Source organism: Balaenoptera ricei, chromosome 20, assembly GCF_028023285.1.
Source record: "Balaenoptera ricei isolate mBalRic1 chromosome 20, mBalRic1.hap2, whole genome shotgun sequence".
NCBI classification, from domain to species: Eukaryota; Metazoa; Chordata; class Mammalia; order Artiodactyla; family Balaenopteridae; genus Balaenoptera; species Balaenoptera ricei.
Genome location: NC_082658.1, coordinates 23,452,436 through 23,472,643, shown reverse-complemented (window position 1 = coordinate 23,472,643; position 20,208 = coordinate 23,452,436). Strand labels below are relative to the sequence as shown.

The 20,208-nt window shown below is 42.7% G+C and overlaps 1 protein-coding gene across 1 annotated transcript in view; it reads right to left on the bottom strand.

The window, feature by feature from the left end:
• Window positions 1–2,161: 2,161 nt before the first annotated feature.
• Window positions 2,162–20,208, bottom strand: part of LOC132355461 (leucine-rich repeat-containing protein 37A3-like) — a 29,745-nt gene continuing 11,698 nt past the window's right edge. The window contains 4 exon segments of the mRNA XM_059907826.1: window positions 2,162–8,671; window positions 13,066–13,170; window positions 13,591–15,401; window positions 17,433–17,551. Of these exon segments, the coding sequence (XP_059763809.1) occupies window positions 8,618–8,671; window positions 13,066–13,170; window positions 13,591–15,401; window positions 17,433–17,551 (2,089 nt within the window). The 3' untranslated portion in view covers window positions 2,162–8,617.

The window sequence follows — 20,208 nt, the reverse complement described above, 5'->3', positions numbered from 1 at the left end:
GTTGACTTTGGAGGAATTACTTGGATCTTGATACTGTTTCAAACCAATAACTATAGATTTATTATCCATACCATTATCCATTGCATTCATTGTATGTATCCATTTATTCATTGTATCCATTATCTGTGTATGGAGAAGATCCATAATCTTCTCCAGAGCGATTAGGAACACCTCATGAACAATATTTACAGACTTATCGTCCTTTTTCTAGTACCTAGCACACTCATACTCCATTGGGTACTCAAATATACTTGGGATTAATCCGTTGCAGAGCACGGGCTCTAGGCAAGCGGGCTTCAGTAGTTGCAGCATGAGCGCTCAGTAGCTGTGGCTCGCAGACTCTAGAGCACAGGCTCACTAGTTGTGGCACACAGCCTTAGTTGCTCTGCGGCATGTGGGATCTTCCTGGACCAGGGCTCGAACCCATGTCCCCTGCATGGGCAGGCGGATTCTTAACTACTGCGCCACCAGGGAAGTCTGGAAGGCGGATTCTTTGCCACTGGACCATCAGGGAAGTCCCAGGATCAGCCTTTTAAAGAAGCATCCCAGAGAGGTTTGAGTGTAGAGGTCCACAGACCATATTTTGAGAAATGGTATTTCCCTATGGACACCTTTCCTCTGGCAGCTCTTTTGAATGGCAGCTATGTTCTCTCCGATGCTGCACTGCCTGCAGTCTACCCAGCTTTCATTCCAGTGAGAACATTCCAGAGACCAACTAAGGATCAACTCCAGGTGTTTCTCCAGTCACCTCTGGGGCTGACTGCATGTCACCAGCAACCAGTACCTCACCTGCTGCCCAACTACAGTGACACCTTCCAGATTTGTGACTCAGCTAGCTCTCCACCATGTTATTCTATGTGGACACCACCCCCCTTTTACAAAGCCTTGGACACCCATAAGCCTACAAAAAAAAAAAAAGCAGTAGGGCTCCAGGACTTCTCCAAGTACTGGTGGTGCCTCCTCACCATACCTGTATACGGACGCATGTTGGATAGTGTTGGTTGGCTCTTGACACCCATTTCTACCCCCTTCTCTGCAGGTGCTAGAGGCCTGGGAACCATATTTCACAGATCCCCTCGACAGCAGGGTTCTGCCAATAAAATGTACTTGTGTGAAATTTGGAAGGTGGAAAGCAGATGGAAATCATTTTTTCCTCCTCTGCAGCACACTCCATATTCCCCATCTAGTCACCACCCTTGGGGCTTTGGGGCTGCAATGACCTCATCAGTGGTTTCCCAAAGTTTCCTGACTTCTGAGTGGCAGCAGCAGTTTTGAGTCTATGGAAAGCAGCTGTGGTAAAGTAACCTGAAGGCTAGTGCTACAATGTCCCCCATCCCCAACTTTCACCACCATTAGCCCCCTCAATGATAAGCACCAACTGTTTGGATATAATCTTTCTCTCTTTCTGGCTTGAAATATCTAGAGTGCTTTCTATTTTCTTGTCTATGGTAGTTTTAAAATATGTCCGCAAATTCTTTGACTCTTCTTTCTTCAAAAGGTGGAGTCTAAATCCCCTCCTCTTGAATGGGAGCTGGAACGAGTGACTGACTTCTAACCATGCTATGTGGCAGAAGTGGTGTTATGTGCCTTCTGAGGCCAGGCCATAAGAGGAATAACCTCTGTCTCTCTCTTGGACAGCTCCCTCTGGAGGAAGCCAGCCATCATGTAGTGAGGACATTCAATCAAGTAGCAGGTGGACAGGCCCATGCAGGGAGGAAAGGAGGCCTCCCTCTAACAACCAGCACCACCCTGGCAGCTAGGTAAGGGAGTGAACCACCTTGGAAGTGGACCCTGCAGCCTCAGTCCAGCCATCAGATGACTGCAGCCCTGGCCGATATCTTGAGGACCTCGTGAGAGACCCAGAGCCAGAACTGCCCAAGCTATTCCCCTAAAGGCTTGACTCAGAAATTGTGAGGAATAAATGTGTATTGTTGTTTTGAGCCACTATTTTGGTGTGATCTGTTACATACCACCAGATAATCAATACACTGTCTGATTCAGGGGTTGAACCAGACAGACTTGAGACTCTCAGTATTTTGAACTGGCATATTAATGAATGATGCCCTCGTAACGGTTGGGGACTTCGGTCATGGGCTCCAAGTCGTTTCCTCTACCACAATAGTTTGTTTTTTTTTTTTTTTCAATAAGTATACCACAGCTCTAATACTGTTGGACTTTATTTTTAAAAGATGTAAATGACTAATCCTATCCCAGGGTTTCATTTGGGAACACAGTTTCTTTTTTCTTTTCCTTTTTTTTTTTTCACACACACACACTGCATATTATTTTTACAAGAGATAAATAGACTGACACCAAGCATTGTACATGGATGACCACAACAAAAGCAACAATGATTGCAATTACCAAACATGAAACACACTCATACTATGTCATAATATTGACATTCAGTGCAGTAATCCTCCACTGTAACAGCTCCTTTACTTTGCAGTGAAAATTGATTTGTATATTCTTTGCCTCTGAGTCCTTGTGGGATTTTTTTTTTTTTTAATGTCTGAAACCTTTATATTAACATATTTCCATACATATTTCCATACAAATACAAATATAAGATTTTTAGAAATTTCATATAATGTCTGAAACCTTTATATTAACATATTTCCATACATATTTCCATACAAATACAAATATAAGATTTTTAGAAATTTCATGTAATGTCTGAAACATTTATATTAACATATTTCCATACAAATAACCCAATGAAAGTTTAGTATTAGTTGTTTTGTTTGTTTGTTTATACTGCAGGTTCTTAGTCATCAATTTTATACACATCAGTGTGTACATGTCAATCCCAATCGCCCAATTCAGCACACCACCATCCCCACCCCACCGCAGTTTTCCCCCCTTGGTGTCCATATGTCTGTTCTCTACATCTGTGTCTCAACTTCTGCCCTGCAAACCGGCTCATCTGTACCATTTTTCTAGGTTCCACATCTACCACAATACTTACCATGCCAACAACCAACAGATTTTCCTGGGGACGAAATTCCTCAACCCCCTACTGTGCAAATATACAGTAGGGTTTTATTGTTCGGGGGGGGGGGGACTTATAAGCAGAACAATAACAGGGTGCACTCAATCCCTCAAGCTTTCAGAGAAGGGGATTAGACCAGACTTAGCTGGATTGTGTGTCCCATGATCAGAGTTCCCATAGAGGAGGAGCCAGCCTGGAGTGCGTCACAGTTACAGGGATGGTGAGGCAGGGAACGTCTATACTACTAACAGTGGCAACTGCTTGGTGACAGAAATGGTCGCAGTAGGAGGGGGAGCCTATTTGCTCCATTGAGTTCGCTGGTACCTGCTGAGCTAGCTTTTTGCTGAGCTACTGAAAGGGGAAAGGAATGAGTGCCCAGGACTATCCGAATTATTTCTCATCACCTTCTGGATTCCCAACACCTCACTGATCTCCATTCCCAGGTTACATTTGGACCTTATCATCATCTGGAATTTGTCATAAAAAATCTTAAATGTACAATCTTTCATTCTCTGAACATAAGCTCTTGTCCTTCCAGTTCTCACTCATGTGTATCCAGCGTACATGCTCTTCAGTTGCATCAAAACCCCTGGTCTGGTGCCCCATTTTCTCCCAGTTCCTACTTGGTCTAAACACCCAAGTTGACCTCTCGGCCTCTCTACTTTTAGGCCACCATCAAAGTACTCTTTATAAAACTCAAGCTTGGTCATGTCTCTTCTCTATTTAAAACATTGTAGTTTGTGCTCTGTTTGGTCAAGGCCATGCGCCTTGACCAGGCCCTTTGGGATTGGGTCTCTGCTCGCCCGCACAGCCTCACCTACTGCCCTTTCCTCCTTGTGCTTCACGTTTGGGAACACCAGACTGCACACGCTTCAAGCCCACCCAAGGTTTCATGCTTCTTGCCTCTGTACTGTCCTCCGTCTAGAATGCCTTTCCTTCATCTCGTCCTCCCAAGAAACTTCTGTTTGGCTTTCTTCTTCTTCCCCTCCTCTAAGCCATCCCTCACATTTACTCCTTTCCAGCCAACCAAGAGCTGAACCACTTCTTGGTACACTGCCATTGTCATGTCAACACACTGTCTTCTGTGTATAATATATCTTCAGGTGTCTGTGCCTCCTCTCAGTCTTAAGGCCCCACAAGACAAGGGACTTTGTCCTAATCAACTCTTTCCCCAGCACCAGCCACAGTGTCTGGCATATAATCCAGGCCCAGATCAAGTTCTACCTTTTTCATGGACCCTCCCTAGTTTCCTAACCTTCCCTCCTCTGAATCCTACAATTTTCTTCCCTGTATCATTTTTGCCCTAATCATGTATTGTCTCATTTCATTATCTTTTAAAAAGTGGCTAAATTCTCTGACAGATTTCATCGGAATCAGAATTTGCATTCATTTAGTAGCTGTTGGCCTTGTATCTCCCTCTCCCCTTCTATCTCTCAGGTCTCAGTTAAGGAGTTGGGCTCTGAGCTAGTTTGTCCATCATAAGATGGTGACAGAGGCAGCCCCAGGCGGCCATGTGTTGTACCACCTGACCCTGGGCACCCCTCCTGCTTCTGGGCCACAGCCAGGGATGACTCCCTGATCCAAGGAGAGACAGCTCACTCACAGGCTGGCCAGGTGAAGTCTCTGGCTCTGGCAAAAACACTGCCCAATCTCGGTCAAGCTGGACCAAGCAGAATCTTACTCTTGGCAATTTTAATTTAGAAATATGGTAGGGTAGCATTTGAGACTAATAAAAAATTGTGCAAATCTGAGGTAGTATGATACAAAAAATATTATCTAAGCCTCATTTATGTACCAACTTTGAAAGAATGGAAATATCCCAAACTAGGAACCTGGAGCTACCTGGAATCCTGGTCCACACTTTGGGAAGCCCAGCAGTACAAGGATCTCTACCCCTGGTTTCTCGTCAGCTCCCTGTCTTTGTGACCACCTCTCTTACTGAAATCAGACCCCCACTCATTACAGAGTTTGAGCGGGCATGGGGACTTTCCATTCTTGTGACCTAATAGTGTAACCAAAGTGCCTAGTACTGTACCTGGTCCATAGCAGGTGCTCAATAAACAGCAGCTGCCTCCTTCTCCTCATTGTTATCATTGTTATCAACTCTTTGGTGGCAAACACAGCTTAGACGTCTCTGCATCCCTGTTGCAGTCTAACAGTTCTGGGCTCCAACCTTAACTCACACTTTTGGACGTGGGGCCTTGGGTCCTTGAGCAGGTTACCTACATTCTTTAAATCCTGTTTCCTATCTGTCAAATGAGGATAACAAGATATGCTTTCCACGGACTGTTGGGCTAAATAAGACCATAAGATGCCTAACCCAGGGCTTGGCACCAAGCAAGCAAGTGGTAAGTGTTAGCTGCTGCTGCTTCCTATAGTTAGTAGTATTAGTCATGCACCTTAAACACAGTAAATACTTGTTGGCTCACTGAAGTCACCGCCCAGAGAAAAACACTTGTTTTTCATTCTCAGTAAGAACCTTTGGGAGGTGACTTGGGCAGGCACTGAGAGAACAGATGTCTCTCATGCAGCATCAGCAAACTCATAACTCAGAACTGATGGGCCGTTCACTTTGCTTGGAACCCCACCCAACTGGCAGGAACCTGCTGGGCTATCTCCCAGGCCCACTGATCCTCTGGGGGACCGTGTGCTATCACCCCATGGCTTGCACAGTTCTTCACCTCATATTACTAAACCACCAGCACTGTCTGTGGTCATTTTGGTAGATTATCAAATCTTGTTCATTCAGAATTTCTTTTACTCATTAATGTATTTAACTCTCACTGACTTAAGAAATGTGATTAATGACTTTCTTGGCAGGAGTGGAAGAGCCTTTGCATCTTCTGCAGGTGGCACTGTCACTATATAATCACTTGGAATCATGCAGCCCTGGGCCTGTGCTGGGTGAGGCAGGAGGTGGGTAGGTTTGGGGCTGGGCTGAGCTGGAGGGAGCCGAGCAGCACACAGCTGACCCTCAGGGGGGTCAGGAGAGGCCAGGGCCTGAGGAGGGCCGTCTTGGGCAATGGCTGCTCTCACACATTCTTCTTTCCCCTGTCTTTCTGGAACCTCCCTGCTAGTTATCCAAGGGTTGGGATTTCTTTTTAAAGAAAAAAAACAACCCAATGGGAATTTTCCACCAGCTTGAAATGGGGGAGAACCCTCTACCAAGACAGGGTACACATTTGTACATGAGTTTGAGAACTTGGGAGAAAAGTCAGGCCTTGGCTCCACAGTGGAGGGAGGCCCAGTGATCCAAATATTCTGGCAACCCCAATGACCGTACGAGAGGGGCCAGAAGTAGATGGTCCTCTATGGGCAGGAGGTCGAGCATGTTGTAAATAACTGGTACTTGATGACCCAGGAGAGAGAGCACCAGAATATATTGCTATTTGATTTAATGATCTACGCCCCTTGAGGATGGTATGTTTTCCAGTTCCCAGGGACTGATGATACTGGGGAAACAAGGGAGGGAAGCCCCTCTTCATCCTTCTACTCATCCTCCTTTGCCCACATTTCCTCTTGTGGAAGTACTGGCTACCATGAGGGATTCTAGTTTCAGCTCTGCTTCTTCTTGCAGGCCCTTGTTAGTGATGTATAAATATTCAACTATTTACATTTTAATTCCTTACCACATGGTTAGACTTGGCTATGAATTTATACATTTTAGTATGAGAAAAATAAGTATTTTGCAAGCAATGCTGAGAAGCCAATATTAGAAAATAAAATTTGCAGGTGGCTTGAGGCAGAACAGGGCTCACTCTGTGGCTGTCTCGTGTGCGGTCTCACTTTCCTCACCCGCCCCTTCATCAACCCAATATGCAGCCAGAAGCTTCTCTGCTGGGGCTTTGATGACTTCCCTGGGGTAGGAAGAATAATGCCAAGGCTTTTACTTTTGAAAGGAACAATTATAGTTTTCATTATTTCCTCATTTTAGAGGAGAATTTTAAATTGTCCCCTATCATTTACCCTGCATCCTTATAGAGTATCCCATCCTCATCAGAAGACTCCCTGTCGTGTAGCTTCTGTGCCATGTTTTCCTTGCGTGTGGCGTCGAGAGGCCTATACATATCCCTAAGCCAAAGTGGCTGCCTTCTCCCGAAAAAGCCCTCCTGGAACTCAGAAAGGGAAATATTAATTCAGCATCTCCCCTGCTTTCTCTGGCCACAGTACTATATCCCCCTCAAATTTACCTGCCTCTCACTTTCCCCTGAGCTTCTCTTATGCAGCAGAAATCGAAAAAAGCCCCTTAGAGGAAAACACACACAGTTAGTGTTACATGTCATTTTTCATCTCTCTCACAATGTGTTATCTCCGGTCTTATTAGGACTAAATGGGTACCTCAGTCCATAAGCACAATGAGCAAAATCACCACAGACCTGGGATCTTGAAAATCATCCCATGCATGCTGGCCTTCCAGAAGTTCTCTGTGTCTGTCCAAAATGGCCCCCCCACCGTGTCTCTGGGGAGACCTTTGCATGTGGCTTAGCGTGGAGTATAGGCAGGATTTTCAGCCCCGTTCACCTTTCTTGGCCCTTGGCCAAGAGCCCTCGTGCAGAGAAAACACTGCACAGCGGCGCTGGGCAGAAACACGTTACTCTCTAGATGCGCTTCACACCAGTCTGCTTCGGACTTAGTCGCACATGCAGCATTTGCTGGGGGGGTGGCTGTGGGGAGAAGGTGCTTTTATTTTCCTGGCTGCTCTATCCTATCCTATAAGTTGAATCACACCAAGTAAACACCTGAACCCAACTAGCAAAGTTATCTATAGCTCTCTGACTTTCATATTGCAGGCTGTCACTGAGGTGTCAGTGAATTGTGAAATCAGTTTAAAGGCCATGACCAGCAGGGAAACACAAAGTACTCTTTTTGAATACAAATAGAAGAGAAAAAAATCAGAGTGCACAATAAGTTAGTTTCAGAAACTACTTATGCCCATATAGTATGTGTATACTGAATTGTGACATAAAACGGAGCTCACAGCCCAAGCACAGTGTGATCAGTAGAGAAGTCCTCAGTGGAAAGGGACCCTCTTCTTTTTGATAATCACTAGCAGTATGACCATGGGGCAAGATATTTTCCCTTTCTCTTTCTCCATTTCCTTATTATAAAAGGAAGAGACAAACTGCTGTCTAAAGTTTCTCCCGGTTAAAATTCTATGAGGTTTGGATAAAGGGAATAGAGAGTAGCGGCCTGAAAAACAGTAGGGTGAGAAGGGAAGTTTTCTTGCCACTTTACAGAAGGGACTCATAGGTTCTACCTTTCGTCAGCTTTGAGTGAGGCCAGCCCCTAAATCCCCAACCATGTGGCCCTCCCTACCGCAGAGCCTCCTAGAAGGCCTCTGGCCTGGCCTGATGCCTAGGAACCAGGCACCAGGCCAGCAGGAACAGGTACAACCAAAACCTCTCCCCATCCACCCTCTTTCCTTAAAGGACTAGTGAAAGCAGATGAATCTGTGCCAGTCCTGTTCTAACTCAGCTTGGGCTGGGAAGCTAATTCTGCTGATAAATAAATTAGGGTAAACCATTAGGGTAATGAAACATTCTTCTTGCCTTTGGTGAGGAAATTGAAATAGATGAGTTCTAAGTTCTCCTCTAGTTGTAAAATTCTGCGTTAAAAGACCAATATTTATCTTCTGCTTCTTTTTTTATCTTCCCCTTTTGCAATTCTATGAGAATAAATCTGTTCTGAAAGAAAACATGATCATGATTATCCATTACAATTATTTCCAAATCTTTATTCATTCCTTTTTACTTTAAATCTTATCTACTCAGTTGGATGATAACTTTTTTAAGGAAAGGAATTCTACCCTGTTTAATAATCCTTTGACTCTTCCACAGTACCTTAGGGTCTTGCATGCAGCTGGCGATATATTTTATTGACTGTTTTAGATAACGTTCAACAGATAATTCCTAATAAAAATTCTTAGAAGTAGGAAAAGAAAATAAAACTATCTAGCAGAAACCTAAGCATTGCTTTAAAGTCAAGAACAAGAGTAGGATGTCCATCGTTACTGCTACTATCGATCATTGTGGAGGAGGTCTTAAACAGTACGATAAGAAAAACGAAGCATTGGAAAGGAAGAGAGAAACATATTTGCATATGAAATGAGGGACCTAAAAAGACCAAAAGAATCAACCGAAATTTTATTGGAAGTAACATGAGTAAGATGGCTACACACAAAATCAAGAGATCAACATATAAGCCTCAATAGCTTTCCCATATAACACAAATAACTCACTAAAAAACAGATGAAACGTCCCATTTACTATATCAATAAAAATGCATAAAGTACCTAGGAATAAACTTAACCAAAAATTTGTAAGACCTCTGTGATGAAAATATTAAAACTTTTCTGAAGGACATTAAGAAGAAGTACTTACATGGCATGAGATACCATCCTCCTAGAATGTTGTAAAGAGGTCATTTCTCCTCAAATTAACCTACAAATTCACGGCAATCCATTTATATCCAGAATAATTTTAAAATAAAACCTGGCCAGCTGACATTTGGTAGAGAATATATTTAAGAATAGTTATGAAATGCATGAAAAAGAAGGTCAAAGAGTAGGAACTTGCCCTACCAGATATAAAATATGTTATAGAGCAACTGGAATTAAGCAGTGTGATATTGGTACTGGTACAGGACAAGATAACTGGATCACAGAATAGAGTCCAGATGAAGATAGTATATTAGACCAGGGAAGAAAGAATAAACCATTCAGTGAAAGATTTGAAAACAATTAGATCTTCATGTAGGAGGGAAAAGTTAGATCCTCTACCTCAACCACACTAAAAAACAAATACAACAAATTCTAGACGGATTATAAAAGTACTTGAAGAAAATTTTAGAGATTATTTGTACGTCATGAGGTGACAAAGGCCTGGCTAACAAAATCCACCCCACATGAGCCATGAGGAGAGGACGGGCAGATATGGTGGCAGACTGTCAACACACCTGCTACTCTGAACAGCCCTTGTCCCCTTTTTCCCTGGACTGTTTGTCTTCTTCTTGTTGACTTATAAAACTCTTGGGAGTTCCCTGGTGGTCCAGTGGTTAGGGCTTGGCGCTTTTACTGCTGCGGCCCGAGTTTCAATCCCTGGTCAGGGAACTAAGATCCCGCAAGCTGCACAGCATGGCCAAACCCCGCCACCCGCAAACAAACAAACAAACAAAAAACTCTTTACAGTAAAGAAATACTGGCTTTCATTGAATTCCAGTGTTTCGAATCTTTCCAGTGTTTTTGTCTCTAAGGAGACAAGACAAAAGAGTGGAGTGGGGAGCACAAGCTTTGCAGTCGGGTGAAACTGGCTTCTGCTTTTGGTTTGGCCACTGGGGCCTTACATTGATCTCCTTCATCTATGAAGGAGGGATAGTAATATCCTCACAGGACTGTGGGCATTAAATCTGACAATATATGGATAACTCTTCATCTTACGCTTGGCATGAATCAGTGCTAAGCGGGTGTCACAGACAAGATGGTGGAATATATCAAAGGCTCTGCTTGTGGCATCAGGCTCTGAAGGCTCTTTCCCACAAAAAGATTATAAAAATATTGCTTTTATTTTCTTCTAATACCTTTATGTGGTCTTTTTTCACATTTATGGAAATATGTTTATTTAAAATGAAAAATGGGGATCTGCTATTCTTTACCCCCCAAATAGTTAGGCAGCTAGTCTATCACCATTTATTCATTTTCTCCCACTGACTGGAATATTAAAACATGACATTTCAAAAGTCTTAAGAACACATGGTCTATTGCTGGACTCGATGCTACTTCAAATAAATATTCGGTTGCATGATTCCTCACTGTGGAATGGACATAACGCCTCATCTCTCTTCCGTCGAACACCAGTAGTGTCTACCATAGGAAGAACACTGCATGGCCCCTGTCCTCAAAGAGCTTATCATATAAGTGGGGAAAGGAAATAACGGTTAGGACTGCTCGCTTTCACTGCCGAGGGTACAGGTGCAATCGCTACTTGGCGAACTAAGATCCCACAGGCCAAAACAAAAGAAAACAAATTCAAGGTTAAACTCCATAGAAGTTCGAAACAATAAAAAGGGGACTTTACAGAAATTCTAAAAAAGCAAAAGGCCACATGCCACCTGGAGATGTAGAGGGGACAGTCTGGGCAATGGCCAATGACTAGCAAGCTGACCCCATGCTAGTCCCCAGCCTCCTAGGCTCAGAAATCATACGCTTCCTCACCAACAGAGAACTCAGGTCTTCCTGTTGTGGCAGTCTCACTTTATCAATAGCACAGGATTGATCAAAAATCAGAATGCCAAATTATTACTTGACAATGAGAAATACATCTGTTCTACACACAGGGCATCCGTGTCTACACAATCAGAGAATTACCTTCTGTGGAGACAGGCCTCCGTGGCACACTAAAGCACAATCACACAATCGAAGGCTACTTGGTGAGAACAGAATTAGAAAAGGAATCAGCTGAATCCAGAATTTAATGGGAAGGCCTGAGGCAGTGGATCCATCCAGCTCAACAGGCACAGCCTGGCTAGTGGGCCTGACTCTTCAGTTCTGCTGCCTAAGGTGCCATCTCTACTCCCGGGAAATGTGAGGATGGGCGCTGCCCATGTTGGTCTCTCCTCACCTTTTCTATGCTTTCACTACTGACCAACCCTCCTGCAGATAGACACATTTCTCTTTAGAAGTTAGTACATCATGTCAGGTTTTATTCAAGTCTGATAGGCCAGGAAGCCATTGGTCCTTACACATCTCTGCTCAGCGCCATGATGTGCTAACCTTGGTGTTTCTCTCTTGGGGGGCTGCCTTTTTAAAAACTGCTTCCCACTTTTGTGAGCTCTGAGGGGAGGCGACTGCTTTGCTATGGCCCCTAAGAAATGGTGACAAACCTCACAGGACTAGGATCAGGAGGGCTGGAGTATGCAGGGAAGGCTTTACGAAGAAAGATATCTGAACTTGAGCTGGCTTTTGAGAGGTTCATAGGACTTCCACAGCAAAGCAACATCAGGGAATCTTAGACGGGCAAAGGCACAGACAACAGCAGGCACGGACGTGGTGTAACCAGCGTACAGGGAGGAGCTGCTCTGGCTGCAATGGAGGGCTGCCATAGCAAGAGAAAAGGTAAATAAAGCAGGTGGGACTGGTAGGGTAGCATCAAGGTTGCCAGCTTATTAAAATCACTCTTTTAATGTTAGCCACTGCCTGTTGGGAAAAGTAACAAACCATTAGGTAACTGACCAAAAGGTAAACAGGCTAGCTCCAGGAATAGGCTACTATAAATATGACATACTTTAGGGTAGCCTGCGGCAGGATTTTACTTGCAGTGTTTTAATGGAACCTATCTACACAATTCCTAATACACTGGAGAAGAAAGCTGCTAAGTAAACCTAAGGAATTGACGAGATCATACTTTTATCTTTTAGGCATGTCCTTTTAGCCCTCCCAGGGTGACTGATAGCTCCATGAGTATGGAGATCGTATACCTCTCCTCACTTCAGCCAACAAGGAAAGAAATCAACAGTAGACTGAGAGTGACAGGTGAGTACATCAAGTCAGCATAGTTTTTTGAGTTGAAGAAATTTTACTATCATGTCAACTCTGGCCTTCTTATAAACTTAACTTGTCAAAATAGTCCAATGGCTTGTTATCACGGATCCAATTCCGTAGAGATCTCCTGGCAGTGGAGTTCCTTTAAAAAATCCGGTGGGGACTTCCCTGGGGGCACAATGGTTAAGAATCCGCCTGCCAGTGCAGGGGACACGGGTTCGATCCTTTGTCTGGGAAGGTCCCACATGCTGCGGAGCAACTAAGTCCGTTCGCCACAACTCCTGAGACCACGCGCCTAGAGCCCGTACTCCACAACAAGAGAAGCCAACGCAATGAGAAGCCCGCGCACCGCAATGAAGACCCAACGCACCGAAAAAAAGAAAAGAAACAAAAAATCCTGGGGATATAATTTTCAGTAAAAGAACAAATTGTATCTCAGTCCTCATGACTAAAGAGAAGTATCAAGTAGTAGTAGGTGGAAAAGTGGCTTTGATTCTCAGTTTGTGGGTTCTGAATCTGAAAGAATTATTGTCCTTACCTCAATGAGACAGAGAATTGTAACCAAAATCGTCACTACTACAGTTACAGATATTGCCAAGATGAGTTTGTTGTTACAGCCACATCCTGGAACTTCTTTTGTGAGCTAAAAAAATAAATAACAATTTTTTAAAAACAAGGAGATACAAGGGATGAAAGCTAACTCTTCTTAAACCTATTCTAAACAATAGCTAACTATTCTTAAACTACTATAAAACCCAATCCTTTCAGGCGAGTAGCTTCTATAAGAACAAGCTAAATTTAATGTTATTAATCTTATCATTAGCCTTTTCTTCTACAATTTATTTATCTACAATTTGTCTTGTGTTATGTCCTTTTCTCGTCTACCCTAGGAATAGTGGCACACTCTCTAAATGAGCAAAGTGGGAGATCACTGTCTTAGCCAGTTTCATGGCTGAAGATAAGATACGGACTAGGAGCCCGTGGTACTCCTGCTTGGGCACGTTCATGGCATGTCCTAAACTGAGTAAAAGTCCAGGTCCCATGTTTCAGGGGTTCTCCTCACCTCACTTGACTCCTGCTCTTTCTGCTCACTCTGGGCTTCTGTGCTCTCACTGATAGAGTTGTCACTTTTCCACTGGTCCGTATCCCATTCCGCTTTGGACACCTTTACTTCTTGCTGCTTGCTGAGAAGCTTCATCAGGAGGCCTGTTCTAGAGATGAGGTTGGCACAGGCCAGCTGCACGTGGGTCTCCGAGCAGTCTATTTTCAGAGTCTGGATAATATGAGAAATGAGCCTTCGCATGTCATTGTTGGGGATGAGGGACCGTAGCTGCTGCTTTAGCTGAGTTTCAACTTGATCACCCGGGGATGTGAACCCTAGGAAAGTGAAGCCTGTGGGCTTAGAGGATAATTCAGTGCCCGTGTTGTGCTACTCCCATTGTGTTTCGTTGGTGTGTTGAACAGTTGGCATACTGTTGTCTGCAGCGACAGTAGAATGTGCAGTGGAGACATTCCTATGGGTAGTGTTTCCAGGGCTGGTTCCTCCTGGCAGACTAGAGTTTCCTGTAGAAATAATTTTTTCAGAAACATTTTGTGCAGTATTGTTTTCTGAAGTAGTGTTTTCTATGGAAGGGTCTGAAAGAGAAAATAATTCTGGAAAAGGATTTTCCTGAGAAGTCACTTCTCGTGAAGATGAAACAGCCTCTCGTGGAGGGGAATTTATGAGACTCCTCCCTACAGAGAACGGAGGGCTTGCAAGCATCACTCTATTGGGTGAAATTTTCTTTCTGAACTTTCGACTCCTTTTGACTTTGGGTTTTCTGTGGACCCGATGAGTCCTAATTTTATGGAAGATGTATTTTTTCCCAGAATGTGAGATTAGTTCAAAATCCTTAATATTTCTAAGTCTAGCCTTTGCATCTTCTAAAACAAGTATAGTGTTGGATAAGTCTTTTGATTTGCTTTTAACCTCAGGTGGGGATTTTGGAGGGATGGAGGCAGAAGGCCTGCCCTTGAAGTACTGTTTCAGGGTAGAGGAACCTGCTGCCTTGTGTTCCTTTATGAATGAAGACTCTGCATTGGAGGACTTTCCCACCAGCTTCCTGGGCCTCTGCACCATGAGTAGCTGATTCAGCTTTCTTGGGGATGGCCTCCTGAGCCTTCTTTCTTCGGCAGTGCTCGCCACAGATGGCTGGGCATTCTGTTTCCCCCAGACGCTCTCATCTCCCACTGCTTGGAGGTGCATTTTCTGTAGGCCCCTCGGGCCCTTGAGGACCCTGTTCATTCTCAGCAGCTTTTCCTCTGTACTCTTAGTCTTTGCTAGGCTGTCTTTCTGTGGTTGGGCAGTTTCCAACTTCTTTTGAAAGATGTAGCGTTTATACATGGCACTTAAAAGGTTGGAACGCGTACGCGTGGCAGGTTTTTCTTCCTTTTTCACCTCATCCATTTTTTCTTGAGTTTCTGCATCTAACAAATTTTCCAGAAAATGGAGTTTCCTCCATCTATTTTTATTAGTTGAATTGTTGCGTACACGTTTAACAGAAGGGCTCCTTGTATTGTTTTTCAAAAGGCCCAGCGGCGTATCTCCATCTTGTGTATTTGAAAAAAGAACTTGAAGGAATGGTAATAATGTTGATTCCACATCTCCTAGATTTCCCTCTGAGATATAAGGCAGTATGTAAATTCGTGCCCTGATAATATCACTGTTTTTATTAAAGTCCAGCTGCTCATTCATGAAGCCTGACAAGCTGATAGCACTTTTATCTGAGGATGCCCTCTCTGACTCAATAGTCAGCTCGGGGCTGTTGTTCTTCTTCCACGCTTGTAACACCTTCATCAACGATCCTTCTGCATTCCCTAGAGATGTTTCTTCATCTCTCAAAAAAGAGGAGACTGTTTTTGATCATTGAAGACTGATGGGACAGCTTTTTGTCAGGCCACAGCCAAATAAATTAGGAATCAGTCAACGTTTGAGTGCCACTTAGGAGAAAAAGAAACCCACACTTAAGCCTATGACTGGCAACAACAAAATGTGAAAAAGGTATCTCTTGAAAAAGTGGCTATCTACTCAGAAAATTCTGTAGCGTGAAATATAGTAACTATATTCAGGATTACTCCACTGGTTCCCAGGGGCCAGTACTCAAGAAAAGCCAAGGCTGGAGGACAAATACTCCCCATCTCAGCTGGACTCTCTGCAGATCTACTGTGACTCCTCACATTCACATACCCCATCCTGTCCTGCCTCAGAGGCAGAGGAGTGTGAGGCTTCCTCTCTCCACCTCTTCAGTGTGCTTGAGTTCTTGCTACTATCACAGATGTCCACGACAACAACCGCCGCTAACAGGTGGTCACCTGGACATTCTCTTCTCCACCCACCCACCGAGTCCTTTGCTCAGTCCCTGCTTCCATATATCCCAGCCGCCATAACAGAAGGCTCTATACAGAAAAAAACACTATGTCCGCCGTGGCTCTTTGCTAAAATTTGGGCAGGGATCTAGGGTATATGTTACGAGTTGCCAGATTGTTTGTCAACGTGGAATGTTCAACAAATCAATGGAATAATACTTGAGGTCCTAAAATGCAGAAGGGAGAAAGCAACTTGTGTCAGATGGCTACTTTGCTTTCATTTCATTTTACTTCTAATATTTCCAGCTTTACTTGGGGAACCATCCAAAGCTTATAACTGTGTGAAGGTAATGTGTACCATTGTGTAGCTGGGCTTCTCTTCCAAAAGGATTAAAAGTATTTTTGGTCAGGGTCAAAGGAGGAGGGAAGGGTCATGAGAAAGGAGGAGCATGGGCTTGCAGAGAGCCCCAAAAAGGGGACAGGAGATCGGGGCACTAGGGTCATAGCACTTAACACCTCTGATTTTGTTTTTCCTCGCCTGTAAAAGGAGATGAAAAATGCCTTTTCTGCACACTTCTGGGCGAGAAGGGAGTAATATAATTAGTAAAAAAATTGTTTGGGGCAGTTCCCTGGTGGTCTAGTGGTTAGGACCCAGCACTTTCCCTGCTGTGGCCCGCGGTCAATCCCTGGTTGGGGAACTAAGATCCCACAAGCTGTGTGGCACGGCCAATAAAAAAAAAAATTGTGTTGAAAAATCAGCAATATTGTCTTTATAGAAGTAGCAAAGTGTTATTATATATGACGTGCTCTAGATCACTGAAAGAGACCTGTATTCAAGCTACCTGGGCAGGAAAGCACGTTTTGGAAGTCATCAAGTTAGTGCCAATAAATCTAATATATAGAAAAATAGTTGAAAGCCCCTGAGTGTTTTGTGGATAGAAAAGCTTGAGATTCAGAGCAAGTTCAGAGCTGGACAGTCTAAGAATAAACTAGCTCTCCCATCCATTAGAAGGGCTAGGTAGCAGCTTCTGGTTATGGAACCAGAAACTCTCAGGCTCCCAATAGGACATAAAACAGCATCACTTGTACTCTTTATAAAATTGCAGAAACAAATAAAAGAAACAAAAATATATTTACACCTGTCCTAGAAGACAAAGGGTAGTTGAGACCTAATGTATATAAGATCAGTTTACAAACTGTGACGCACTCTACGAATAAGTTCTCATTTGCAGAGAGCACAGCATAGGATAGGTGGCCATTAATGTTAATTCCCTTCCCCCTTCCATGCCTTTCTCTCGTTCCTTTATGTATGCGGATCGGTTACATTATTAAGCTAACTATGTACCTGAGCGCTTATTAGCTTAATAATGTAACCAAGAATCTGATTTTTAGCAAGGGGGTAGTTCTTAGAAACGTAGGGAGCTCGAACGCTGAATGAATGAATTAAAATAATGCAATTACATCATTAATTTGAAAATTTATCATCACTGATTAAAAATAAAAATTATTAAAAAATTAAATTAAAATTTAAAAATTTATTATCCCGCAATTGAGACTCACCACAACGTGTGACGTCTGTCAGGCATTCACTGTCACAACGCAGCTTGACTGTCTTACAGACAACCTCAATAGTGTTTTTAAATTGGCAGAGGCAGCAGGCCATACGGCTAGGTAAGACCCTATAAAGGGAAACACAGGTAATTAAATTCGTGGTAAAAGAGTTACTTGAGTAGGTAGAAGAGGTAGGCCAAGGCCACCACAGACCAGTGCAAAAAGGAGTTCTTGGGGCATATGGACTGGAGAACTGGATAGCGGCCGGTTGGCCAACTGCTGCTCTTGACTGTTGTAAATAAACAAAGAGGGGAAGAGAGGTGCCCAGCAGAAGGATTAGGATGGCAGCAGGTATGGTATGCCTAGAAAAAAGGGAATAGGGATTAGAATTGGGTGACATTGATCTGTAGTTTAATTCAGAAGTATCTCCTTCCAACCCGAAAGCCTCACTTGGGGTTGAGAGTACACAGGAAGAAGGCGGACTTCTAAGAAGAGTCTGAATAAGACCGCACCTTCTGGAGTCCTTTTCTCAGTTCCTATTTGTGAGTAGTAATATATTAGAAATCATTCTAGTAAGAAAAAAGCATCGTGTGGTTAAACAATAACAGAGATCGCATTGGCCAAATCTGGACAAAAGGAACATTCCAAAGAATAACATTATCATTATAATAAGGTATAACATAGTTAATTTTTAAAAAAGCACATGAGTTCATAATGATACTCAAAATGAAAAGTGGGGGGGCTCTTCTTTATAGAATAATGTCAGCTAATAAATGCAAAAGGAATGACAGAATTAGGAAAGTGTCATTTTGCAACTATCAATGTAATAATCGATTCAGACAAGGATTATCATTGATGCACAGTTGGGTGAAGAGTTGTTTGAAAGTAGGATCTTCACTGATCCCAACGTATCACCCCACATATTATTTATCAATTACCAAGGGGAAAAATAACTTTACAATGGAGAGATATGCAACATACCACCTTAGTCAAGTGATCAAACTTAGCACTGGGCCACCTGAAGTGATGAAGTATGAAGAATACATCACCTATATAGTATTCTTCCCCAAAATGTTTACTTTGAATCTAATGAGGAAACAGACAAATCCAGATTGTGGGGCAATTTACAAGACAACTGGCTTAGACTCTTCAAAAATGCCAATGTCATAAAACATCAAAAAAAATAGTAGGGAAATATTCTAGATTAAAGGAAACAAAGACATGACATGCAATGCCTAATCTTTAACTGGACCCTGTATCAAAACAAAACAGACTTAAACTATGTTATTGGCTTCTGGCCAAGATGAAGTAACAAGGACCAATTTGACCTCTCACCTGAAACAATGAAAACATCAGACAGGACATATGAAACAACAGTTTTCAAGAAACTGGACCTCAGGCAATAAAGTTCAGTGATCTCCAGGAGATGGGAAATAAATGAAGTGATCCCTCTAATTGCCCTACCTTACTTCTCTGAGAGAGTTTCCAGGTCATGGTAAAGGGAAGAGAAGTCCAGGCAGAGACTGGTGGACTCCCTGACTGAGGAAATGGAGCTGAGAGTCTGGGAAAACCAACGTAACTAGAGTTCACAAAGCAGAGCATCACAGAGAAAAGAAGTGCACAGACAAAGAACTCTGGAGATATGCAGAGGGATCTCTTGAGAATTCAACAAAGTATTGGTCAGTACATTTGTGTGAGGAATTCCCTGATGCCAGGAAAAGAACCACATGAAAGGATTAATAATAAGAATAACTGGATATCACACGGGGTTGTAGGAATAGTACCTGTTCCTACAAGTCAGACTGCAAAACCTCATGATACTCAGAAAGGACTTGTCTCCGTAGTTGCATATAGTGAGCTCCAGACTAAAGGCTACTTGGACTCCTACCCAACGAATCTTACGCACTAGACCTAAAAGAATAAAATTGTTCTGAGTAACTTAATTTCACCCAAAACAAAGCCCAAGCATTTTACAGGAATATATATATATATATATATCACACAATAAACTAAACCTCACAATATCTGGGATCATATGAAAAATTGCCAAGCATGCAAAGAAGTAGGAAAATATGACCCATACTGAGGAGAAAAGGCAATCAATCAAAACTAACCCATAATCCATACAGATGTTAGAATTGGCAGAAAAGAACATTTAAAAAGTTATTACACATGAAGAAAAGTTATTACAACTGTATTTCATATGTTAAAAAACCCAGAATAAACACTGAAAATGTTAAGTATAGGCATGGAAAATGTAAAACAGACCCAAATTGCGCTTCTAGAGATTAAAAACAATGTCTAAATGAAAAAGACACTGAACAAGGTTAATGGCAGATTAGACACTGCAGAAGAAAGGGTCAGTGAACATTAAGGCATAGTAACAGAAACCATCCAAAATGAAACAAAAAGAGTAACAAAACAAAACAACAACAAAAATGAATAGAGCATCAGTGAGTTGTGCAACAACTTCAAGTGGCCTAATACATGGGTACTTAGAGTCCATGAAGGAGAGGAGAAATACAAAAATTTGAAGAAATAATAGCCAACACTTTTCCAAATTGGTAAACACTATAAACCCACAAAGTCAAGAAGATCAATGAACTTTAAGCATAAGAAACATGGACAAAACTACACCAAGGCACAAAAAATAATCAAATTGCTCAAAACCAGCAATAAAGAGAAAAATTTTAAAGCAGCCAGAGGAAAAACCTATACACTACGTAGAGAGGAACAAAGATAACAATGACATCAGAATTCTTGTTGGAAACAATGTAAAGGAGAA